Source organism: Lonchura striata, chromosome 5, assembly GCF_046129695.1.
Source record: "Lonchura striata isolate bLonStr1 chromosome 5, bLonStr1.mat, whole genome shotgun sequence".
Taxonomy (NCBI): domain Eukaryota; kingdom Metazoa; phylum Chordata; class Aves; order Passeriformes; family Estrildidae; genus Lonchura; species Lonchura striata.
Window position 1 is genome coordinate 62,674,068 of NC_134607.1, and position 27,345 is coordinate 62,701,412.

At 37.3% G+C, this 27,345-nt stretch overlaps 1 protein-coding gene across 1 annotated transcript in view; it reads right to left on the reverse strand.

Moving 5' to 3' along the window:
* SEMA3C (semaphorin 3C) overlaps positions 1–27,345 on the reverse strand; it is a 113,288-nt gene that overhangs the window by 7,218 nt on the left and 78,725 nt on the right. Inside the window, exons 9-15 of the mRNA XM_021528831.3 lie at positions 25,534–25,648; positions 23,227–23,296; positions 20,446–20,590; positions 15,557–15,779; positions 5,098–5,186; positions 2,931–2,972; positions 1,497–1,654 (exon numbers count right to left, since the gene is read on the reverse strand). Coding sequence (XP_021384506.1) covers positions 1,497–1,654; positions 2,931–2,972; positions 5,098–5,186; positions 15,557–15,779; positions 20,446–20,590; positions 23,227–23,296; positions 25,534–25,648 — 842 coding nt within the window. The remainder of the gene's footprint in view (positions 1–1,496; positions 1,655–2,930; positions 2,973–5,097; positions 5,187–15,556; positions 15,780–20,445; positions 20,591–23,226; positions 23,297–25,533; positions 25,649–27,345) is intronic.

Consider the following 27,345-nt stretch of genomic DNA (forward strand, 5'->3'; position numbering starts at 1 on the left):
AGCAGCTGTGTTACTGTAGGAGTTAGGTGGCCTGAGACTTGGGGATTTTCCTTTTCTTTCCTCCCCCATATTCTGACCTTTGTTCCATGGAAGTAAACAATGAGTTTGCAGACTGGTGGCTGAATATTCTCAGGGAAAGCAGTTAGCAACCCCATGTACTCTACCCATTGCTATGTCGCCAGTTTGGGCTTTACCTTGTAATCTCAGGCAAAGAATGAATCAAGAAAACTTTACAATAACAAAAACAATTGTCCAGGGCATGACATTATTATCAGCAGATCTAAGCTTTGCCTGTTTCTGTCAACTGTCTCCTTCTATGAGGGAACAGGAGTAAAACCCAGTGACTGTGTGTGGCCTTCTGCACCTGCAGCTCAGGTGCAGACACTGAGTACAGTCACAGGTTTAGGCTGGATATCAAGAAAAGTTCTTCATCCAGAAAGTGGCTGGGCACTGGAACAGGCTCCCCAGGGAAGTGCTCACACCACCAAACCTTGAAGAAGTGTTTGGGTAATGCTTTCAGGGACATGGTATGATTCCTGGAGTGTCCTGTGCAGGGCCAGGAGTTGCACTCAGTGGTCCTGATGGTCCTTTCCATCCCAGCATATTTCATGATTCTATGATTCTAGAAAATGCAATCTAAATTTCTTCTGGAAAAACTTGAGGCTGTTTCCTCCTGTCCTTTTGCTTGTCACCTGAGAGAAGAGTCCAACCCCTGCTGGCTACAACCTCCTTCCAGGTAGTTGTAGAAAGCATATATCTGAAAGGATTGTTCCCTTTGCAGTAACACTTCATTGTGTATTCTGTAGCTTTGTTTGCATATGAGTGAAATCTTATTAAGACAAGAGTTCACTACAGCCTTCTGCTATTAAATATTTCCCCTGGGAGGAAGGAAGGGACTCTTGTTTTGCATAAGATTATGAGATGGACTATTAGTTCTGCTGCAAATTAAACAGAAATTGCTTTCCCTGTCTGCTTTAATAAACCTCATGTCAAAAAACCCAAATCCACAGGCATTACATGGAAATCACATTTGCCTAAAATTTTCCTGAAAATAATTCTTCTCACTTAGGAGCAAATGAGGAACAAAAAAATATAAATGAGTTTATTCCTCAGACAGCCTGAGAGATCTTTTGCTGTATTTAGGGCTATCATAATTGCATCCATAGTAAGTAATTGAATTTAAATGAAGGGAACAAATGTCTCACTGATTTTGTGTGTGTGAGACAGAAAGATTAATATTTATGATTAAGAACCATTTTTTTTCCTTTTCTTTCTTCTTCCATCAATTACTTTAAATATGAAAAGAAGCTCTTTACCATACACTCTTGCAGCATACAGTCCTAGGTGATGAATAACTCCAAGCACAACAGCTATGGGGGTATTATTTGTACATGCTAGTGAAAGGAATGACATCCCACTTCTCCATCCCATCATAACACTCAGAACAAAAGCCATCTTCCCTTGCGAACTTCACTGGGCTGCTTACTACTGCTCACCTTTTTCCTGTGGGATAAAACCTGGAGCAGGAGTTGCCATCCCAGGCGCAGTATGGGTCTCGGGCCAGGCAGCAGTCAGCACAGGCAGTCCCGTAGATGTGGCAGCGATGCAAGGAGACCTGGGTGACCCCTTCATCTGAGCTCACATACAACTGTTGCTGCAGGAGGAAATGGGAAGATTTAGCTCACATGTGGAGGAGTTTCACCCAAGACCTGGCTAACACAACCAAAAAGCCTTTCAATTAATTTTGGAATTAACTCAAGACTAAGAGGGGAGCCAAAAATACACATAAAGTCAAGATCAACAGAAATCTCCCAGGTGATCAGGCATATATTATTTTCACCTTCCTGCTAGAAAACACCTAGAAACACTGGGGAATGTTAATGTTTTTTTGGACATTGAGTGTCATTGTTCTGTTTTGGGGCAGACAGGCTGCTTAATATTGCTCAGATTTGGGAACTTGGTTCTTATTCAGTGAGGATTATTGGCTCAAGCCTTTGAACTAAGTATTTTCTCTGCACACAGTCACTTTAATAAATATTATGCAGAGTTCCTGGTTTGATCCTCCAGTGCGCACATTTCCAAGATGTAAAACCTAGAGATTATGTTGAGGCTTATGGCCAGATTCAGATAGCCTTATATACCTGGAAAAATAAGCCAAGAGAACTTTCACAATACATCACAGCTTTTGCAAGAGAAGTTCAAAGGGAGTAGATCAATACCAAAATCTGGGCCAAAATGACTGTTTTACTCAAAAAACAATTAATCATTCTAAAAATATAAATTAATATTGAACAAAACCCCTTGAAATTTCTTTGATCTTCTTGTCACAAAAATGAAAAAGCATACTGAAATTGAGTTATTGAATAATATTTACTTAGTGGTAGCTTTGTAAAATATTGAGCAACATCTTTCTTGCAAAACCATAGAATACACATTTTTAGCTTTCGTGTTAAGTATTGCAGCAGAAATCCTCTCAGCTGTTTTCATAATTCTTACTGCTATTGTTTATTACTACTAAACAAACATGCACAATTGCACCATGGACCCAACAGCCAACACTGCCTTTTTTAACTGATCAGACAGACTTCCAAGGAAAAATTTCTATTTGGGACTTTAGAGAAAAAGACAGGGAGGGTGAATTGCCTCTCTTAGAATTTATTTTTGATTCCTTAACTGTAAATCAAAATAACAAGAGACCCAACACTTTCAGTTAATTAGAAATTATATTTAATGAATAGAAATTGGTTTATTTTAGTACAAGGGTATATAAACAGCTCCTGCAAATGTCAGTGTGCTGTACTCTTTTTCTGTACTTGTTATGGAAAATTCACCTACAATTTAGTGTGCTCCACAAGAACTGATATTCTAACATCTAAGCCAATTTACTTCTCAGTTAATAAGCACTAAGCAGGCATTCTACTTTGCCTTACCTTTTTAGATGAAATCTTCATTGTTGTTATAGGAGAATTACTCTGAAAGACAGAGTTACAAACTACTGTCAAACACTGTCCAAAAATTAATATTTATAAGTCACCAAAACCTAAGTCATATCTAAGAAAACTATACATATTTATATCCTGGAAAGGGAGCACTCACTCCTACTAAGTACTGCTATTTTCAGAACTAAACAAATGACATTTAAACAATGTCTCACAAAATATATTGCTGAAACTCAACCACATTATTATTACATGTATCTAAAAGGTTTTTGTACACTTACAATTAACCTGCATCTGTGCTATCTCAGAAATAGAGGAGTCATTACTTTACCTTTGTAATAAGAAACATTTTTTCTTTAATGATGATGATAAGGAAAAATCAAATAGCTCATGAATAAAATAAAAAAAAATAAAATAGCTCATAAATAAAATAGCTCATGAATATTTACCACATGATCCAGATAAGAATAAAAAATCCTTTTCTTACAAATTATCTACAGTGCATATGGTTTGGTTACCATGCAACATATACATTCAGATTGTCAATGACTAGATTATTTTAAAATGGCCTGAGTGTTCTTGAACATTTCTTTCCCAGAGACAGTACTGTATACTACTGTGTGTCATCATAGCAGTCTATTAACGTCTGTGTCCAAATCAAATATTAAAGAGCTGGCAAAGGAATTGTTACTTTTCTTGCCTTAAGTGGTTATGTTCATCCAAACAAGTGATAAAATCGATGGCAATAAAAATGTTCAGCATTTTTTTACGATTCAACATTTGCTCAGTCACAAAGGAAAGCCATAATAGTGGGCTAGGATTAATTGCAGATGACCACAACACAGCAGGGAGGTCAGGACTAGAAAATCTGGCTGTGAATCATGTGAATTGGCAAAGATTTGGAGAAGTTTTAGAGCTGCTTTAGAGCTGTTTGGAGTCTGCAGGTCAAATGCAACATTGGACCTGATGCCACATGCTCCTTTCCTTGTTTACCCTGGAAGAGGATCTCTCTTTGCTACCCTAGATATTAACTAGCACAGGCCCCATGACTTTATTCCTGCTCTCTTGGAGAGTCTCTAGCATCAAGATGCCACACAGATTGTAACAGCAGAAGTTATGATATCATGGTTTTTAGGGTTCAGGTTAAAAAGGTCTGTCCATAGAGGCCCAGAAACTATGCTTAGGCTGAGATTCCTCTTAACCCACCTATTTTCATGCTGAAACATTAATTTATGTTTCAGTAAATTGAATCTGCACTTTCTGGTGAAGAATGTGTTTTATATAATATCAATCACATATATCTTTTTCATCAGGAAGTCTTCAATGAAAGCCTAGGAAGACTAGCTATGCCTTTATGAGTGTTAACACAGATGCCTTTATGAGTGTTTCTTTTCTTAAGGAAACTGTTAATGCTGCCTCAATAAATAAGCTTAAATTTTCCTTTTTGTATTATGTTAATAAAATAAAGACCATGACAAAATCTTTAACTAAGTTTATAGACACATATTACCACTTGCCCCAAGACTACTGTTTAATGAATAGCCCATCCAAATATTTGAGAGGGGAGAACATTTTGTTTAGGTTATTACAATTGTTACATGGCAGAGTGATTGACAGAGCCTATTCCTTTATATCCCTGTAGTTTTTGTGTTTCTTTTCAGCTTATGTTCTTTTAAACTTGTAGCTTTCTTGACTCCAGAGGCATGTGACTTTGAAGAACAGGAGTTAAGCAAAAACAACGCTAATTTGATTTCATTTTGCAAATGAGAACTAGGAAGATCTTCAGATAATCAAAGTACAGAAATGTGAAATTCCAACCATACACAGCTACAGCCTCTAAAGTGATGCCAACGATAAAAGTCTCCTTCTGGAAGCCATTATAACCTGATCTCCTAAAAAACTGATTATCAAAATCCTTCTAGTCAGTGTATCAACATAAAAAATAGGCAACTGAAATACAGGAGATGTAAAAGGCTTCAGCTAGCTCTAGCCTTCGTAACAGTCAACGTTTTGTAATCTTTATGTGGTTTTCAAAGTGACAGCATGCACAGTTACTTGATCTTTTACCAAATCGCAGTTGCCCTTGCCAAAGTCTGTTAGAACAAAGTGTTTGTGTGAACATACACACTGGAAAAACAAAAGGAGGAGAAAGCCAAACCTGAAAAACCTCCATCTCTTCCAAAATGAGTTCTCCACTTGCAGAGAAGTTGGTGGGTAGAACAACAACTTTCTGTACAGTTCCTTGATCTGCAATAGGGGAGAGCATGTAATACAGACAGGGAGAAATAAAAAAGCAGGTTAACCTTTGTAAATTATAAAAGGAAACCATCTAAGCAAACACTATGACAAAGAGGAAGGTAAGAAATGTTCAGTAATTTCTATGGTTTGGAGTCAGTAAGAATGATGAGATGATTCCTTATACAGGAATACTATCACAGTATTAGTCTCATATATGAACATGTCATGATAAGATTGGAGTTATTAACATTACTGTTACCATTCTATACAAAAAGATCAATCAAAATCAGTATATTCTGTTCCTGTACAGACACACAGAGGCAGAATTTATCCTAATGATCTTAAACTAAAACACAATAAGAACAGGTAAAAGGAAGCTACTACAGGACATGATATATTCATATCTTATAATAAAATGCTAGGATAACTGATAACATGAATGGTAAACCTCCCAAAGAATAACTCTACCTAGAACACACTAAGATAAAAGCTTTTTTTAATGAAATAAAACCAATAATCAAGTACATTATATATTGGTAGGAGTTAATATTTTGCTCTGTAAGATAAAAAGAAAAATCAAGGTGAAAATATTTTAGCATGGTTTCCCTCTCAAAATACAGTTCCAAGCCTCACAAATCCACTCAGAACAAAGGAGTAAGTAGAAATATGTGGCAATGACAGTATTTTTGCAGGGTAGATGTGATGAGTGAGACCCAAAGGGAATTTGTGATTAGTTTTCCAAATTTCTTATGTGGAAAGAATACGTGTGATGAAGGGGTCCATCTGTGAAGGCTCTTACAGGCTGGGACAGCCACTGGAGTATTTCTGATGTGGCAGAAAAGGCAGACTGTGGAATAATCACAAGAATGAGCATTTTAACTTGGAAAAAGCACATAGGATACCTCTTAACTAAAAGACCTAGAAACTAGACTGAGTAGAATAAATCTATGTGCTCCATACTGATTCTGAGGAATGGGAACACATGGTACAGGTTCTGTTCAGCCTTCAAAAGTTTTAAGAGCACTGTAGAGTTGTGCAGTTGATAGAACATTAGCATAACACAAAATAGGCAAGTATCTACATTTATTAGGAAATTTCAGTTTCCTGTTTGGCAATTCATAATGAAGACAATGTAAGCTGAAAAAGTTCAATTTTATTTTTGCTTTAAGCTCAGTGACTAAATTCTATAGGTAGAGCTGCAGGGTAAGATGATTACTGTAAGTAATTTACATCTTCTTATTTCACTCAAGGAAGCCAGACACCACCACCACCACCATCACTACTACTACTACTACTACTATTACTATTTCTACTACCACTAGTTGTTGTTGTTACTGCTGTTATTACTACAAAAAAAAAAAAGGTTTAAAGCCAGAATATTGATATTTAATCACTTGACCACACACAGATAGCACATTGCAGTATTTTGTCTTAAAAAAAAATAAGGAAAAGAGAAACTGAAAGCTGACAAGACTTAAAAATGTGTAGCTATCAAGAGTACATGCTCAGGGCATGTTAGGAATGAATTTTGCATGAGAATTTTCCACTGAGACATTTATTCTCATTATACAATGGCATGATAAAATAGTTCCTTCTGAAGAAATTTCACTGAAACCAAATCTTGTTATAGCACAGCTGTGGTCTAGCCTGGGTGCCAGTATTAGCTAAGCTATGAGAACCTGAGAGAGATTTACTAACTGCCAGGACCCACTGAAGTGTTAAACTGCTGCAGATGCCTCCCTCAGAGGAAAGGAGAAAGGGCTTATGTGTATTTGTTCTCCTACTTAGGGAAAACCCACTCACACATGTACATGGCTTCAGTCTACCTCTGCTTCTTTGCATTCTTTTATCAATTCTCTCTCTCTAGCATTAGACTCCACCTTACAAAATAATCAGAAGTGCAGGAAGGAATTTCAGGCCTTTTGTGGCTTTTTTTTTTTTTTTTTTTTTTGAAGCTGCCTGCAAAGTGTCAAGTACCTGTAACCCTGATATACAGGGCACTAAGCATGTTGACAGTGACCTTACCTGCAAAGGAATGTAAGGCTGCTGGGCCTCTGAAGAACCGGTTTATGTCAATGATCCATTAGCACATGCCACACATTTAAAATTCCTACATTGTCTTGAGTCCTCAAACATTGCCCCAAACTGAAATTAGAACCTGAGGGGAGATTTTTATCCTGGGCATGGGCACAGAAAATACTGATAATGCCTGACGCCAAGTCCTTGTGTCCTAATAACCTCTCCTATTTGTAAAGCAGGTTCCTATCTACCCTTTTGTCACACCCCAGAAGAACACACAGAGTGAAGGACTGTTTACTTTCCTATTCATTCCCTTTGACTCAGTATTTTACCATTTACTTTGACTCAGTATTGTACCATGATGGACAAATCCTTGTAGAAAGGAATGTTCCATTGTCTTAAAGAAGACTTAATACAATGTTTAAAGTAAATACTCAAGTAGGCAGTAGAAAGCTGATGATTAAATAATTCTTTTTAAAGAAAGGAATTCTATTAATCTGTATATATATATATACAATTATATATATATATATATGTACACCTATATATAAACACTTCCAATAATGCACAGCTTATAGGCTATAGTTCTCCCATTACTTCTAAAAATAGTCTTGCTACTGCTGCTCAGCCTTTTCCTTAATAAATGAAAAGCAAGTATTTGTCCCTGAACCCCACTTTTTATTTCTTTCTCAGCAGCTGTCTCCACTACAAACACAAATCAAATCATGTACATGTGTTCACATAGAAAGCTTATGGTATACTTGAGTTTTGTTGAAAATCTTGTTTGATTATTTCTGCTAATGGCAAAAAAGTGAACTAAATTCCCTGGGTCAGAGGAAAGGATGAAGCACTGTGCACTTCAGGACACTGTGCAAAGCAGTGTCTGAGCTGTTTCTGAGTGCATTTCACAACAGATAGGATTTTATGCTGCGAATCAGGCATAAGAGATCTTCAAACAAGTGCAGGTGAAATTTTTTCAAGTTTGGTCAATGTACAGAATTAGAAGGTAATCCTCTAAAATTCATAAATATGAACATGGTTTTCTTCACTATTTACTTGTTTCTTCCTGAAATCCACTTGAAAACAGTTCTCCATTGCTATGATTTTGCACAGTCATGAAAAAACTACTATGTCTCTAGAATATCAATCTTCCACTAGCAATGAAGAGGCAGATTTTTGCTCCCACTTTCCCATTTCTTCACTGGGAGCTGTTTGCTGCAGCCTTGCATCAGCTCAGCAGTCTGTAAATCAAGGAGAGATGGACAAACAAAAGGGACTCTTCCTCAAGCTGACAGCAAGAGGACAGGAGTGACTCAAAATGCTTTTCCATTTAAATCTGCTTAACAAATGCAGGTGTCCCAGCTGGACATTAGAGACAATGACACTGAGATCACATTCCCTCTGACAGGACTGAGAGACTGGGAACATCAAGAGAGGAAAGTGCAGGCTAAAAAAAAGGTGTAGAATGTATTCAGAGTGGGAAATAAATGAAGAAGGAAGGCATTCCAATAAATGGAATGGAAGCATAAGAGGCAAATCATCATCATCATAATTATAATAATATTTATGATAATGCAAGGCATGATTTTGGATTTATATCAATCAGCTAAATTTCATCAATACCAGTTAGACTGTGCCTGATTACATTAATTCCATGGGCAATGGAAAAAGCAAAGCTTAATGAAAAGACATGAAAAATGCAGAGGTTTTTGGCTGAATCAGAAAGTCTGAGTATAAATCTCATTCTCTGAATTTTGACCAGCTTTTATTTTCCCAGTTCTAAGTGAACACTGCAGCTGTCAGTAATGTGAGCCTCAAAGAGAGCCAGGACCCATTTACCCCTGAGCCACATCACATGGACAAACTGAACTACAAATAAAACCCCAAAATTTTCCACATAATAAAAAAAATGACTGCAATAGGCACCATCTTCTACTCTGATATGAGTTTTGAGAGGCTTCCTTCAGTAATCCCCACCCCTGATGGGTCTGACACTGCTGGAGACCCTCTAAAAACTTTTTCTCCATGTTTTACCTGTCAGCCTAATGGCAGCTAATTATTTCTGGTCTCTTATCTGAGTTGAACCTGATGTATACAAATAACCTTACGAAGAAAAAAGAAAGCAAAAAGTTCATAGAATGTTTGAAATCTGTCTGTTTGAGAAAATGTTGAGGCTCAGCAGAGCACCTGAGAGGGTGGCAGGTTAGCAGTCAGGGCTGACAGCAATGTTCCCACGCTCTGTGTCTGCTGTAACTCAAAGCTCCCACCACGGCCACTAACCTCTCTGTGCTTAGTTCACTCATCTGTCAAATGGGGGCAATTTTTTTCCAGCTCATAATATCTCTGTGAAACTTCATAAAATTCAAGCTGCATCAAAGAACAAAGAGACAAATACAAATGCTCACACTTGGGTGTGAAATTTCTGTATAGCCTCCACTCGGTCAACCTTTTGGGGCACAGCGTGCCCAAGCTTTTTTATTCAAGATCTTTCTTGAATAAAACCTGAACAAGGGAAATGAAGCAGGTGGAGGTATGCCCTCTTAACTTACATATCACCTTAAAAGCCTATGAAAAAGCTTTGGATGAACAGGTCAGCAAAAGGTTATGAATGACTCAGGCACTGTGACCAAGAGGAAGAAGGAAATTGTGTCTGATGCCTGTTGTGCCACTGTTGTGTAACATCATCTTCCCCACCTCAGTCTCAAAAGCTGCTGCCAGGAAAACTATGGGAGGCAAGCCTGCTCTTCTGACCAGATTATCTCTGTTAGAATCTGTAGATCATTGCATTACTGGAGGCTACTGTTGTCAGCAAGGGTTGGTTTTCCAAAAGGACAGCCATCATACAACACTATGAAAATGAGTATTAAAAACTTATGCTCTGGAGGCACTTACTGAATCCAGACTTTGAAAACAAATGTTTCATCAGAGAAGAAAAGATAATGAGAAACATTGATCAGCCTCATGCCACATCAGATGCATGTGGCTGACATTAATCATCTCAATAAGCCACACTGCAGTCTGTAGTATCTTTTTATGACAGTAACTTAGATCTCTTTCCAGAAAAACACATCATATCTTGATAGCAAAGAGCTGAAAAAAATCCCACTGGTGCCCATAGCTGCTTAATGTACCCAAGTTTGACCCAGACATTTAAATATTTTCGTAGCACCAAGAGCAATAAAAACCCCCTGTGAATAATCCTTTGATTGTGCAATTTGTGTGTACTTTGACCAAAGGATTTTGTGCTGCAAGCAGTAGGTGGCATGCTTATTAAATGAATATTAATCTCACGAATATGTTCACATGGTGTTTTACTGCTGTCTTAAAATCCATAGAAAACAATCTACCAGAAGATAAACACAAAATATTGAAAGCTCAGGTTCTTTAGATGTAACTGAAACAAGTAAACAAATCACAGTAGAACTCTGCCCCATCACAGAAAGGGAATAATTGAAACAGAACTTTAATCCCAAGTTCTTGAACTGAATATGTTATTTCTCATTGCATAAGGAAAAATACCATCAGCATTGATCTAGTCAAATATGCAAATGAGTGATTATATTCTTTCCAAATAAATGATATCTTGGGTTTCTGTTTGGGAAGACAAGGTAGGTAGACAGCACTTTTCTCTTGCAGCACTGCTTACTACCAGTCTAGACTCCTTACTCCAAGTCAGCTCACGCCAGACAGGGCTGAGATCCCTTAGGGAAGTCCTAACAAAACCAGTGAGTTTTGTGAAGCACTTTGTGAGTCTTTGTTTAAAAGCATAGGAAAAACAGGAGATTGTAATCATTTGAAAAGCATGGAATGCCACATGAACAATGTCTGTCCCTGGGATTTAGTTTTGTTTGCTATGCAGGTAAGCAAGGGAGAAAAGCAGTGCATTAACTCTGGGTATGGAGCAGCCCCTGGGAGCACAGCACTTCTGTCTGGGGGAGCAAAGGGAACACTCCATTTAGTTCACACCAAGGTGAAAAAATTACAGAGCTGCCTATACCCTCCTGTGCCACAGCTACATGATGAAAACCACTGGGGTTGTCGGAGCTCTGTACTTCTGTTATTCTTCACTTGCATTCAGGAACTGATTTATTACTAAGGCTATAGAGGAGGAAGAGAGGAAGAGCTAAACATTTTGTGTGCTTTGCATCTGGCAAGACATAAAACACTCTGATTTCAAGCATGAGACAGGTCACTGACAGTGACAGACATGGCTGGAAACATCTCAGTTCAGCAGCAGTAACTCATCATTTGAGCTGAGGGTAATTGTCACCAGGTGTCAAGTCCCATTATCTCTGGCTGTGGGGCTCCAGGCTCCCAAGGAAATTATCACATGAAATTCTCCTATACAATGTGGTTTTTGCATTTGCTGGGATGAACTGACACCAAAGCAAATCCCCTCTACATTCCTTTTGACACTTAATATCTCTATCAAATCCTCCCGAGTCTCACAGAAATCAGAGAATAAAGAAAACAAGTTTCTCCTCTCAGTGGCTGAAACTTGATCACTTTTATTTTAAAGGGCCAAGAAATGCAGTAACTTGCATTGCAATGATTTCTTTGGAAGAAGACCTTGGAAGGTATTAATGTCCTGTGCCCTGTTCAGGAAGAATAATGCCTGCCCTCCATCTCACTAGAAAGCAGAAAATGATCCTTGTCTCCAGTGTAATGAAGAAGATAAAGCAATGAATATATAAAGTATCAAGAGCTGCACTTTCTGTATCTGATCCATAAGGGGTCCTGAGCTGGTACACAGAGGAGATTAACATAAGAACAACCTGAGATATGTTTACTTTTTCAACAACTCGTGTGGGTGTATGAGGCCACATTGATCACCCAAAAAAAGTCAGATGATCATCAAAGATAAAATGAAATTACCTATTACCTAAATGTTTACCTCTTGCAGAGTTATTAAAATGCTTACTATCAATTTGTGATTTCAAGGACATTTCAGCTTTTCAATAGTTTCTAGCTTTAACTATCATTGCTACATTAATAATCTATATGGTCTGGGAACTTATGTCTCAATCTTTTCCACTAAGCTTCAGTAGAATTTGCTTCTAAATAACATTAGTTGCTTACAAAGCATTTTAAAACAATGGCAGCACTATATTGAAAAAAAAAATGTTCATTTGAAAGATCTGCACTAGTCTACCAATCTATTACTTTGACTAAACATAGTGGTTTGTCAAAGAAGAAAACTAACAGTAAAGCAAAACCTCTCTTTTGCCAAGTTTTCTTGTGCAGTTGTATAACAAGAGTAGGGATGCTCTCTATCAACACTTTCAATATTTATATAGTGGAAGAAGACTTCTGCAGGAAAGGAGAAAAAATATCCAAACAGCTCACAAAGTCAAAAATTGTATCTGCATTAATTAAACTAAACAGAAATTGTGGGTTTATGTTAGTGGTGGGGAGAGGGAAAGGAGAGGAAGAACCCACCTTATAGAAAGCCCTATCCTATTTAGGTTAATTTAGTATTTTCCAACAGCTGCAGCTAGGAAAGAGTCAAGAATACCTTAAAGCTCATTTATCAGTTTCCAGACAAGAAAACAAAAATACCCAGATCAAAATGTTATTAAATTCTTTGAATAATTCATTGCCCTGACTATGCCTTATCATATACTAACTATTCACTCTGCATCAGATGGAGACTTGGTAAAGGTTTGGTGGAAAAACATGGAATCATAGAATCATTTAGGCTTGGGAAAGACCTGAAGGAACACCAGCTGGGACCAGGTAGCAGCTGGATGTAGCTCCACTCCTCTCCACTCCCTGGGCCCAGCTGTCCAGCCAGTTTTATCCCCAGTGAGCAGTGCTCCCATCCAGGCCATGATCAGCCGGTTTCTCCAGGAGAATGCTGTGGGAAATGGTGTCAAAGGCTTTCCTGAAGTCCAGGCAGACAACAGCCAGAGCCTTTCCCTCACCCACTGTGTGGATCACCTGGTCACAGAAGGTCACAGGCTGGTCAGGCAGGACCTGCCTTTCACAAACCCATGTTGGCGGGGTCTGATGGTTGTCCTGCACACACCATGTGATGGTACTCAAGATGATCAGAAGGTTTAGAGACAACCTTCTGCAGCCTTGAGGTCTGACTGACAGGTCTGTAGTTCCCCACAGCCTCCCTGTGGCCCTTCTTGTGGATGGGCATCACATAACTTTCAATCAGCTGGGTCCTCCCCAGTTAGCTGGGACTGCTGCTAAATGAAGGGAAGTGGTTTGGAGAGCACTCTGCCAGCTCCCTCAGTGACCTTGGGTGGATCCCATCCAGCCCCAAGGACTCGTTGGTGTCTAAGGGGTGTAGCAGGTCACTGACCCCTGCTTCTTGGATTATGGAAGCTTCGTTCTGCTTCTTATTCCTGTCTTCCAACTCAGGAGATGGGAGCCTGCAGAACTGGTCTTGCTACTAAAGACTGAGGCAAAGTACTTCAGCCTTTTCACTGTTTCCAGTAAAGGATGGAAATTGTCCTTAACTCTCTTTTTGGTGCTAATGTATTTATAGAAACATTGCCATTTACAACAGTAAAAAGACTGAGTTCTTGCTGGGCTTTAGCCCTCCTCATTTTCTCCATCCATAACCTCACAGGAACTAAGTAGCTTTGTTTTCCTTTCACTGAACTGCAGAAACCTGTAGCCTGTAGGATAATCTGCTGCAATCCCACACTCAAAGCAAGTCCTATTCGAGCAGCTGCTCAGTGCTGTGTTTGTTGGGTTTTGAACCTTTTGAGCCTCTGAAGATGGAGAATTCATAACCTCTCTGGATCTTTTTCCATTATTTGATCATGCTGATGGCAAAAAAACCTTTTCCTTTATATATTTTAGCATTGTTTCACATGTCAACTTGTGTGAAATCCCTCACCTCGGCACTGAGCACCTTGAGAAGAGTCCCCATCTGTTTTTTTCCCACTAGGTACCCACCCATATGATAGCTGTTAACAGCATTAAAGTCTCCCCTTAGCTTTCCCTGAATAAACCCATTTTTTTCAGCTTTTTCTCATACATCACATCACATAGTCTGATCTCAACAGATCTTGCTCCATTAGGTCAATGTTTTCTTTGTACTGGTGAGCCCACAGTAGGGCACAGTACTTCCAACAGGAGCCAAATACAGGAAAAAAATAATTTCCATCAACCTGTTTGCTGGATACACTTCTGCACATACAGCACAGTGTGCAGTTGGCCTCCTCTGGCACATAGGCACTGTGCTGATTTTGATAGTTGAAGAGATTTTTCTGAGTGAAGAGAGTTACTTTTAATCCTTTCCCTATAGAAGCCTGACATTCTTAAGAGATTTTTTAGCACCCACTTCCTAAATCTAATATAACGATATGGTTATTCCCAGCCTCATGTGAGTTTGTTGGCAGACACAGTTATTCTACAAGCAGAAAATAATCAGGGCCCCAATAATATGTGAACCATAAAAGCAATGCAAGTCATCTCTGTAATCATTTTCTGATGTTCAGACATATATTTGTTCTCCTAGAGTTCTTTTATTTTGTTCTACTTGAAAGTAAAAAAAGTAAAAAAGATTAGCCTTTGTGCCTATTGACCTCTAATGCTCTGTTAAACCAGTGGGAGTTTCAGATGTGAGTGAGTCCTAGGGTCTAGTCAGAGTACCACTCTACTTGTCTGCTTCAATCTAAAGTGTGTGATTCATATCAGAATATTTTAAAAAATATTCATCAGCACACGAATCACTCAACCTGTTCCCTGCAGACTTCAGACATGTAACACCTGATTCAAATTTGATGTAAGTAAAAACAAAATACAAGTTACCTTAGACAGAAATTATTTTAGAATACTTGCATCAAGCTCTCTGTGTCCACTACTGCTAGGACTCCAACCATTTGTTTGTTTTTCTCTGTTAAGTATTTCCATATTACTACTGTTTTCTGAAGGAGTTGTTTCTGCCTTTGCAACATCTTGATCAGGTTGTGCTTTTCTTCAGATGCAGCTTACACAGCATATATTAAATAATGATTATGAGAGTATAAAAAAAATGTAAAGCCAGATTTTGGTATTTTTTTTCTTGTGTTACAGATCATCAAAATCTAATTTTGAATCATATTGCAGACAACCACATTCAAGAGAAATATTATAATTTAGATCCAATAAAATATATACCAGTGTTGTTTTTTATCTCAAAATTAAGATCAATACATTGTTCCTCTTGCACATAATGATGTCTATGGTAAAAAGAAAAATATACAGAAAGTAAAGAGAGCATAATTCATGGATTTCAATAATATTTCTGTAGATTGCAAACATTTAAACGAGTATTTTTGAAAGCTATAAATTGTAAAAATCAGAATTGATTGCAACATTGCAACAGAGGAAAATGAATGCTGCCAAATTTGTCCTACCTGTTCCAAGAAACAAGACGTGGTATCTCCCATCAGCAGCGTTCACTCGATCCACAGCAATCTTTGTATACTTGTAGTCAGCTCCTATCCGGATGATTAATGGCCTCTTGTGGATGGGGTAAATGGGATTAAACATCAATGGGTGATTCCTAATGAAGGTCACAACATCATCAGGAAACTCTTTGGTTGTCCGCACATTGGGTGTGAAGGCTCCTCCTGGACACTGTAAGAAACATGCACAGTCATGATGAACAGGACTTACCATCTTTCAGAGAGTTTTCATCTCCAGATCTTTTACAAATATGCACTGATAATTAACAAAGGAAATTCTCAAAAAAACCACTTCAGACTTGACCAAAATTTTGTATATTCCAGTAAGGGGAATGAAGTATTGAATAGCTACACTTATCACTTCTGATAAAATAAACCAAACTGTGTTTTTGCACTTTCAAAATCCAGCTTGATGGCAAATATCTGTGCTTCTGGACCTATTTCTGAATGTTTTTTGCTTCTAAACTGCCTGCTGAAAAAAAAAAAAAAATCCAAGAGATTGCTATGGGAAGATAACAAACTTTGTCATCTGTTTTTTTACAGAATTAGTACAAAGGCAGAAGACAAAATCTGATACTTAATTGCAATTTGGCCAATATCCCTCTTGTCATTTTGTTGATTATAAGATGATGAAAGGGCCTGCAACTCATCTTCATTTGAAAGAGAAATAATATGGAGCTGCTGAGGGAGTCCCATAACAACTTATTTGTATCTAAAAAGGTTGTCTATACAATCCTCTATGCCTTAGAAGTAACTGAAGTCCATGAATACTTTGGATGCTTCTTTAAATATAATGAAGAACCGTCTAAATAATCATCCCTGAGGCATTCTGGGCCTCATGAGAAAATAAAAGCCATCTTAGAAAACTCAACTCTACTGAGTTTGAAACTAAAAGGAAACTGTGAAGAAATCAGAGCTATGTCAGTTCTCCATGTACTTATGTTAATTTACTTGGTTTTATTTTTCAGCTACCACTACCTCATTTCTTATTGCTGTTACTGAGCTTTAATTTTTTCCTCTTACAATATTTTTGAGCAGTGAAACTCTCCTCAGAGTATTGGAGATATTCAGAAGTGTTTCAACTCAGTATTTTCCCAATTGGAAAATGATTTGTTCAATAAAAAGCACTTGATGGAAATTTGTTTATTTTGATGAGGGCCATTCTTACATCTAGGATGGAATTTCTGATCAAAACCACAGACACAAAATAGCCAGTTGCTTGGAGAGAGATTTACCTCACCTGACTTCTACTCTTAAAGGCCGGCATTTATTCTTAGGTTTCCTCTGTAGTCAGTAATTCAGACTGAGCACCCTGCTTTTAGATGGCTAAAATTACATCAAATGAATCATATTCTGAGAGATTTGGAATCTGTCTGGGGATATGTGAGTCATGTGTTCAACCTACCTGATGAGATGCAATGTTAGAATTTGGGTTTTCACTTCCCTGGGCATCCCCGTAACCACAGGCAGGAGTGCCTGTTCTGCCCTCACTGCTAAAAGCTATTTCATATTGTGCACCCAGTAAACTATTCATTGGGCATACCAGGAAACAAGCAGAGAGGGGACTTCAGCTGAATCCCAGGCTTTAGAGTCATCTTCTGGCTCAATTAGGAGTTAATTATTTATACAAAGTAGAACAGCTCTGGTAGGAACTCTTTAAAAGAAATTGCTATAGTGTCAGTTCCCTCCAGGAAGAAGAACCAGAACTCAGCTCAGACACGGGTTGTTTCTCTCATCTGACATCCTTGCCGATTTATTTTTCTGGGCTCATATTTATCCTAAGGATTTTGTTTTGGCTCTCATTAGAAATTATGCTCTACGTTAATGCTCTAGGATTGTTCACAAAGTTGAATTCTTATTATCTTGCTTGCTCTATCCTCTCTTCATCCACATTCTGGAAAATGTATGGAACTATCTGTTAAGATTAGCAATAAATACTTAAAAAAGAACTGCATTCATCATTAGCAAGATTATTCTACTTGGTAGTGCTCTGCCAGACCCCAGCTCCTTTCAAGAGGGATTCTGTTTCACAAACAGTTCAACTTAAACTTTCCTGTCTCACATAGCTCAATTAGAAGTCTTTCTCTGATACTTTCAACCCTTCCATTATTGACTTGGAGTCATAAGACTTTTGTCTGTGACTTCTTGCAAAAATGTCTGTGCTATGATTCACACCAGCATGACCCTAAATACTCACATTATATCATTGTTCCAAGCAAAGCCTTAACAAACATCTTTAATCAATTAATGTTTTTGCTAAACCAGTGACAAGCAGAAGATGATATTGAAGAAGCCTATAAACTCTCCTTTTCCTGAAGGGATTGAATGGGCATCCTTCACAGCTCATTAAAGAACTTGTCTACACAATTTTACGTTTACACTTGATTATCAGAATTCTTTTATTTACAGCATATTGTCCAATATGCTGTAGGTACAAAAACTATTTCTGTAAACTCTGAAAAATGGAAACTACCCTCAAACATCACTGAGTTTAGTAGCAACCTGCCAATTATGTATTTCTTTTTCCGTAAGTAAGTTTTGCTTGTGGAGAAATGAGAAACCACTGGTATTTAGTGAAGGCCAGCCAAACACTGTTGAGTTGATCATGGCCAAAAGAATGTATTGCTTCATTTAATCCTACTGAAGCTACACTGAAGCCTTTCCATTGTTTATCCAGTGTACTGCAACATGATGAACATTCATTTCTAGGCAGAGGTTTAGTATGAATATCTCTTTAGGCAACTGCAAAGTAGGATTTTCCATGTCATATAAAAAGGCATCCCTGTCTAGTCCAGCATCCCAGAAGGTACAAAAAAAGTACATTCTAGAGAACAGAAGATCAAACCCCACAGACTGCAAACATGGCTAATCACGCTAACTCTTTGAGTACAAATTCTGAGCAGCGAAAAATCCCCATGTCCCAATTTTTGCAAATACTTTGACATAAGTGCAAAATAAAGTTCGTGGCACACATTGAAAAGTGGAGGTTTCTTTGGCAGTGAAATAAAAGCAATGCCAAAGGAACTTCATCTTAGAAAATATGACTTAGGGATACTGTGTTGTGGCTGAATCATGAGGAAGCACAAATGCCAGCGATCCAAAAATGAGAAATGGTCATCTAAAGGAATCTCTGTGAGCTATGATCTAAGAATTTATCTTCAGTTTCAGAGCTCACCACCATATCTGGAAAGTGTACAAAATTTCTGTCACCATGTTAAATTCAAATCTGATTTTTTTTCCCCTTTTTGTTGTGTTGCCCAAATTCTTTAGGCCCGTCTGGAATACCTCAGAAGCCTCTATGAAGTGAACCAAGAAAAACATGGCAGTGGTTGAGGAAACACATACAAACAAAACATTCTGAAGCAGCAAGAAACTTTGAATTGTGACTAATCACAAGAGTGTGAAACTTCCTGTTTAAATAGGTCATTTTTATAAAGCCTCAATGCACTCTTGAGATTAGAACTCTATGAATTAATTGCAAGAAAAGACTAATGCTAGCATTAGACCTCAGTGAAATGTCAGGTATTGATTAGTTAATTCTAGAGCTCTGAGAATGTAAAGTCCTAACTCTTACAGCCACCAAAAACTGCACTAAAATGTCATGAAGAACTGTGTGAATAAGGAGAGCTATTCCATGTATCTGAGCTATTCCAAGTTTGAGAGAAAAAGAGAGAAAAAGAATAAGATTTTTCAGCATAAAGACAAATCAGACTGAAAGAGTGATATGGTTAAAGGTTCTCATAGGGACTGGCAAAATTAAAACAAAAGTTAATTTCCTGTGATGAATGGAAAAGCACCGAAGTGTTAATCTAAAAAAATATAACTGTGTTGTTGAGAGATAATTTATGATTCTCTGAATATTTATTTCATTCTCATACTTGACAAACTGTAGGAGTCAATATACACCCACACTACCATACTGACAATACTGCATCTAGCAAATATGGATTCAGAGACAATTCCAGAGAAAGTCCATACATTCCTTATTAAAGCTTGAAATACCAGGTGTTAAATTTCTGCTAAATATAAATTAAGAATAGCTAAAATAAGTAAGTAAATAAATAAAGAAAAAAGGGCATTAACAGCAATTTGTATATGTGATAAATTTGAAAAATAAGAAGAAACAACAATTTTATTTAAAATATTTCATGAGATAGTTTTACACAACTTGGAAATTGAGCTATCTCTAATTGTGTACAGAATTTATTGGAAGATAAATTCCTGAAAGCAAGGTATACAAAAAGCCTTCTCACAAAGAAGGTGATGGTGAACTGAATGGCGAGAAAATGCTTTTATATCTAGGTCTCTCATCTAAGATTCAGAACTTGGCAGGGTATACTTTAGTCAAGTGACAAGTCCGAGAAACCTTGTACTCTAAATCTTTTAATACATCTCCTAAGTATCTGAGTAAAGATGCAAGACTCTGGAGAACTAAAGAAAATTCACAGAGACAGAAGACAGACTTACAGACATTTGGATCCAGGCTGTGGAACATACTAACAGTGTTTCACTTGCATACTTGTTTATTTAGCTACATTTTGCTCAAATGTACACAAAATGGAAAAGCACATGCAAACAAGACTATCACCTAATGAATAAATTTATATCACCTTTAAAACAACAAACATTTTACATGACTTTTAATTCTTTCTAGAAGCTTTCCAGACACTACATGATTTGCAGTTGGATTTGCAGGCAACTGAAAAGCAAACAAAATAGTCCTGGATTGTAACTGCCACAGTCACATACAGACTTTTCTCCTGGAATAAATAATATTTATTTATGCATTAAACAAAGACAAGCCATTGGCAAGACTGAATAAACATCTTTGTACTTACGGTGCCAGGCCGTGGGTACGGAATTCTGCCCTGATATGGAATCAGCTGGTGGTTTGGGCCCTCCTTGTGTGCAAAAGGCCCATTGAACACAGTCTGGATGTCAGACAGATGATACACACACACAGCTGAGCCTTTAAATATGGAGCTAGAAGACAAGAAGAAGTTAGCATTACAATCTACCAACTATTTTACAGCTTTTCCATAATTTTGCATGGTCCAATGATGAAAGAGATCTCTAATGTAATATTTTATACAATTTATTGCTTTTATATGGATTTAAAATGTTTTAAATTAACTAATCTAGCTGACCAATATACACCACTACTTCTTAGGATTTAGCAAATTTCTGAACAGTGAACTCAAAAAAGAGAGAGGCAGGCACTACCCTACTGGTGCAATAAGAAGATTTCCTAATGCTAAATACAGGAAATATAATCTGGCTCCAGTTAAATCAGTGGCAAAAATATTGCTGACTTCAGTGAGGCAGGAGTTTTATAAACTTTGTACTGCCAAGCTCAGCACAGGTTTCCAGAACTCCTACCAGTATAATAACCACAAGATCTCCATGAGCCTCTTAAAATACATGGCTAAAATATTAATCAAAACATCCAGAGCAATTACAATTGCTTGGATTATTATAATAGGTTTCCAGCTTTTTTGCAAAAAATGGGGAAAAGATGTAGCTGTAAAGGAATTACTCCTATACAGTCCTCAAATCCACCCATAAAACTGGACTCATGAAGATCCAAGTTTGAAGCCTCCTAAGGGGAACCCGAGGATTTGCCTAAGAAAAAGGCAAAGTAGTGCTGTTCCCACTGTTCTAGATTCAGCCACAGGTCCAGGCAGCACAAGCCCTGAATGGTCTCCATCACCCCATGATGAAGAGCACTAGGGGAAAGATTTCCAGATTGATACTCCCTCATTTTTCCTCTTGCTGCATGCAAGATTTGCGGTATTTAATTTTAGAAAGTGGAAACTCCAGACAGTCTGAGATCTGCCTAATGTTAACTGTGGGATGAAGATAATCCAAGTAACTGTTTTCAATTGAAGAAGAAAAAACACTCCAGAAAAAAAAGCCTGAAACATTACACATAGTGTCTAAACAGTAAAAGTGAAATCCATATTGCTCTCAGCTATATACAGATTAGCAGAATGAACCTTTTAGATGGATTATGGTATTTGTGGAAATTTTACTAGGTATTAATAGATTTTGAGAAATGCATTTATTCTTTCCAGATGTTTTATGTTAGATTTACAGCATATTATGACACTAGAATAATTTATCTCAGTATTAATTGGTTTCCTTCTGTATGATTAAGATAAAAATACTACTAATTATTGCTTCCTGTGATGTTTCTCTCTTGCTACTGTTATGAGTTGAAAGTCTACAGAGATGAAGATACAAGAATTATTAAGGAGTAAAAATCTTCATGGTTTCTGTATTTAACTAGATAACATATTCAATCTATAGTTGAACAAAAACAAAGCAAGAATAGACCATGTGGTTCACAATAACAGAAATACATGTGCAAAAACTTCAGTAGAGAGAGAAAATAACTTGAGAGCCAGGAAAAAGTGAAGCTTTCTCTTTTTTGTCACATTATATGTTCATGTGATTCAAATCTTATTTCCACTGAGAAAAGAATTCTACCAGAATTAGGCAGAAGTGTTTCCAGTTCAGTCATATTGCACCCCCGACCTAATGATAAGTGTGGTTTTACTACTGAACATAAGCTCATCCTTTTCTCTTTCTGTAAAGTAGGAATTATATACAGCACCTAAGTTTACAAGTTATGTGAAGCTTTTTTTTCCCAGTTAAATTCTCCTATCATATTTACACATTTGAGTAAGTAGAGCCCTATATCCCAGTGAAAAAATCCTGGAGAAAAAAAAAAATCTGAATGTACTTTTTTTAATTAAAAATTGCCATTAAAATAATTATTAATAATAAATTACATAATTTTCTATTTTAATAAAATAATTTAAAATTTTAAAAATGTAGAAGACTTCTTTGAACACAAGAAATAACAGCTAAATTATAAAGGGTAGCATATCAGAAATCAGGGGATAGCAACCAATTTTACTCTTTGTTAATACTATATAATGAGGGCAAGAGGAAAAATAAAAAGGTAAAGGTAGAGGTGGAAGAACCTGTTGGTCCACCTGTCAGTCTGTCTTTGTGGAGGGTTTCAGCCTAGTAAGCCATATCTAGTACTTCCACCACCCCTGGGAGCTGAGCAAGTGCTTTCTAAACCACACAGTAACTGGAAACTGGAAACAGGGAGCAGCAAGGAGGTGACCAAACGCCACGTGAGCGTGTCCTTTTGTAGCCAACTGAAACCAGTATGGTTATTTGCCATCTCTGTGACCATCAGCCAGCTGAGAGACTGGAAATGATTTGTATGAATTCATGTAAGATATCCTAGTTTGATCCTTCAGGGTGCTGGATGTCCTTCAGGAGGTGTTAAGTGCTCTCAGATGCCACATGAGCTCACAGCATTGAAGTCATTTAGCTTTCCACTGCTGAGCAGTGACAAGTGGCCCTCCAAGGAAATGTTTTGCCAGTGGCAGCTGACAGTATGTCAGGAAGCAGTTTGGTCCAAGAAGCACAGCTCTGACATAGATACCAACAACAATAATACTGAGAATCCTGCATGCAAACCACAGCCACAGCAGACAAACAAAACTTCCCAGCACAGCCTTATCCACGAAGTATTAGTTTCAGTTTTCATACAGAAAATCAGGCAGTTCAGGTAATCTTTTTCAAATTTCCATGTTTACCTTGATGTTGTAAAAATTCCATACACAAGTGTTGTTCTGGGGTTATCTGTCTCTAGGAGAAACACATCCTCTGTAAGAAAGAAAAACATTTTGAATAGCAAGAAAAACATTATTTTCCAGTTTAATTGATGATTTTATTCCTCCTAAACTCAACAGTAGTTTTATCTCAGACTTGAATGGGAAAAAGGAGACTTACTACATGAACAGATCATATATGCATAAATCTAGCACTTAAACATTCAGAAGCAAATTTGGAAATTAACTCCATGCCCTCTAGCCTTATAGAGACAGAAGGCAAAGATTTTCAAATACATTCAGGATCTATGTCACACATTTTTCTCAGCTGTATCTTGTTTCAGCAGGTTGTTTAGCAGTAGGAAAACATTAAAGTTGCAGTAGGCTAACGACAAAGAGTTCCCATAGATGGATGTAATCAAAAACGGGTAAATTAGGTGTTTTATTGTCCAGAATGCACTGGAGTGCCCTCACTAGAGCATTTTCAACATGATACAAATGTCAGACAGCTTTGCAGTAAAGAGAGAGAAGTAAACCTCCTGCCTCCTGTTGTGTAGGGATTTATTGACAGCACTGTGCAAAACTGCACCCAGTCAATGAAATTAATTTACCCACTATTACCTCCAATCTGCTGATTTTTTTTTTCACTTCAGTGAAAACTATTTTAATCTCTGACAGTTTCTCCTTACAAATGTTTTTAATAACTATAATCATGCTACCTCTTAAACTTAATTTACAACTCAAAAAAGACTGAACTGTGTGAGCTTTTTATCACAGAATATGTTCTTTAGCTTTCCATTAATTCATGTGGCTCTTTCATTTAACCCACTGAATTTTTTAGATATTCTTTTCAATATGTCAAAAGCAAAAGACTTTGCCATGCAGAACTGGAAGTGTTATAGTCTCCTGAATTATACATGAACAGAAGCATGTGTTTGCTCTCTCCCGTTTTCTGAATTTCCAGCTGTGACTGTATTCTTCCTCTTTGCTAGGGAATTGTGCTGGGAACCCATGCTGAGAGCATTGTCTCCTATTCACTATGGCCCTACATATTGTCATACAAGAAACTAAAAGCAGTTATCCTACAGCTTGTTGAAGAGGACGGGGTTGGTTAATCACAGTTCTCAAAGATGAGCTGCTGAGGCACTGCAAGCTTCAGAAAATCAGTCCTCCAAGCACCTTGCACATTCTGAGCTAGAGCAAGTCAGGATCTGCTCCCAGGCCAAATCAGGTTCCACTGAAACCTTGAACTAAAGCAAGTTGTAAATATATAAACTCAGAAAGACTCAAAACCCCATTTGCTATGGTGGGCATCAGGAATAATAATCAAGAATAGCAAGAGAGGATACAATGGAGGGAATATCAGAACCAGATGCAGACCTAGTAGCAGTGCACATTAGCTGCTCATATTATTTATATTTATAGTAAAGCACATACCAAATTTTCCAATACATGAATTTAGAACTATGATTTTGTGCACCTCAGCTATGGACAATACAGAATTTGAAACTTTCTGGTAATGTTGTTTGGCAAGTAGGCATCAAGATATGCATCTATTAATTACTTTGAAAAGAAACCTCTTGTGATTGCTGTACAGATTGTGCATTGAATATTTACAGTATTTCACATGTTGAAACAAAAATATATGTGACTGAATGATTCCTGAAAAATTATACTTATGAATAGTGCTATTGCTGGTGCCAGTAACAGGATTTATTAGCATTATCTTGAATTACTAAACTGAGAACTCTACCCTGTGATCAAAAAATAGAAAAAATGCATTATGAAAAAAATGCATTATGGAAAGCTGCATGTTACACAGTGGTATAAGAAACAGTTTCAAAGGGATGTTAAAACCCTGTATTGCAAACTCTCTATTTGTAATCTATTGCAAAAAACTAGTAGCAAAACAGTAAGAGAGTAACTTAGATGTTTCCTTCCAAGTATTAGTTCTTTACATCTATCATTTGTTTACATATTCAAGATTAATTACGTTAATTACCTTATAATTACACAGAAAGACTTACAAAGAATTTTTTTCTTTTGCTGTCATAAAACTGCAAGGGGAATTTTGTCATGAACTTCTAGTGCTATGATTTCACTGTTAACAACTTGACTAAGAAACTGAATGAAAATCAGTCATTACATATGCACAAGGTATGTGTCTTACTTGTGCTAAGGACAGCAAGTTTGAAAATTCAACACTGGAAATTATTCTGACTCAGTCAAAGAAATACACAAATACACAATTTTACATTTAGATGAAATTTTAAGGAATGCTTTTAATGATACCTAATTCATCAAAGTATGTTTCTGTTCCATCTTCATCCATTACTGAGCACACAAGTCTTGCTTTCAAGAATGTTGTCCACTTGTTCACGAGACTGCGTTGACCACCTGTGTCATTCTGGAAAGGAATATTATTTTCAGAAAATAGGAAATAAAACACAACTAACATTTTACTGGACTTTCCCACATTTTTGTCAGGTTAATTCACTATCTATATAATTACATGTAAATTTATTAAAAATAGATAGACCTAAGCCAAATCCCCTCATCTAAGCATTCTATATGCACAACAAACCAAAAACTACTTTTCTGAGTGGACTTTCTCTGCTGAGCTAGCAGGGTTGGGGGCTTGGGCAGTAGATTTTGTGCATCAGCAGTGTATGCTGTTGTGACTGGAAGTAACTGTGGAGCTCTGCATCACTCACTGACACCCAGGACAAAGTCCATTCTATCTCTAAAAGGTCTCATGTTTCTATAGAGGGATGTTTCTTCTAGTCCTGACAGCAGCATAGCTGCACCTGACCTAGTAAGGCACACTAGCACATGAGGTGGATACTCTAAAAACTATTCAAAAATGATGGCTAGTGTGGGTAAGCAGGTTATGCACTGTTGCAAGTCCAGCTAGCTTGGTGCAGAGATGGCTTGTTCACAGCTCACTCATGGATCTTTACAAATTTCCATGGTTCAGGGTGGGAACTGTAACTGCCAAACCAGGTGATGCAGCCCTGAGGTGACAGATCCTGACCAAATGTGCTGGTGAATGCCTTACGTAAGAGCAGTGCCCTCCCAGCTGCTTAACATGATGTTACCCAAGGAAAGAGAAAAACCAAAATGCAGAAGCTATTGAAATGGGATTTCAGTAAGTGCTGTGCATGTTTCACTGATGCTGTTGGAGTTGGTAATCCAAAATTTAGGGTGACTTATAAGGAGACTTTTCAGGGGGCAGTATATTCTGTCACTCTCAAAGGTGTTGATACATGAATATGGTGGTACGTATACAAATATGACTGGCTCAGATTTATTTTAATTGGTCTTAGGATTCTGCCACTGGTTTCACTGTAAGTCTAAAAAGTCTTAAGCCTTTCAAAAACCATCTGAGCTTCATTATAACAGTAAAAAACCTAATACAGCTGTAATTGTGTGAAATGTCTTCTTGCAAAACACCCAATAAGGCCTTTAGGCACTCTCACTAAAATACAGAGAATGGAGATTATAAAAGTAATCACATGCCTCATCATATTGCCAGAGAAAGACAAACACCTTTACACCCAGGCACAACATCACAAAGCATCAAATTCTAAAGAAAACCCAAATTAAAGACAGGGAATATATAAACACTCATAATGAACTTCCTGAAGCCTTCTAAAAGAAGGAATGAATAGACTAGCAGCAATTGTGCAATTATATTTTTTCTCTTTTTAAACAAAAAAATATTTCACCAGAGATATTAATAGCTGTTTCAATCATTTTTCATGTACAGTTGATTAGAAATACAAAAAAACCCAAAATAGAGACAATGAGGAGTGCTGTGAAAAAAATTAATTATTGCCCAGGAATAGCCACAACTCCTGAATTTAAATTTCCTGTGCACATTTTTAAAGTTAGGCTCACACACGCATCTATACAAGCAAGCAGAAAGACAAATTTTGATGTCAAAATGAAAACAGCATTTGAAAGTTAAATCCACCAATTTAAAAGCTTGATACTTCTGATGTGCTTTAAATGTTTTGAGTGTGTATGTGTACATTTTGAGTGTATGTGTATTTTGTGTGTGTATGAAGTAGGCCTTCACTGCCTAAAGTTCATTTTTATTGA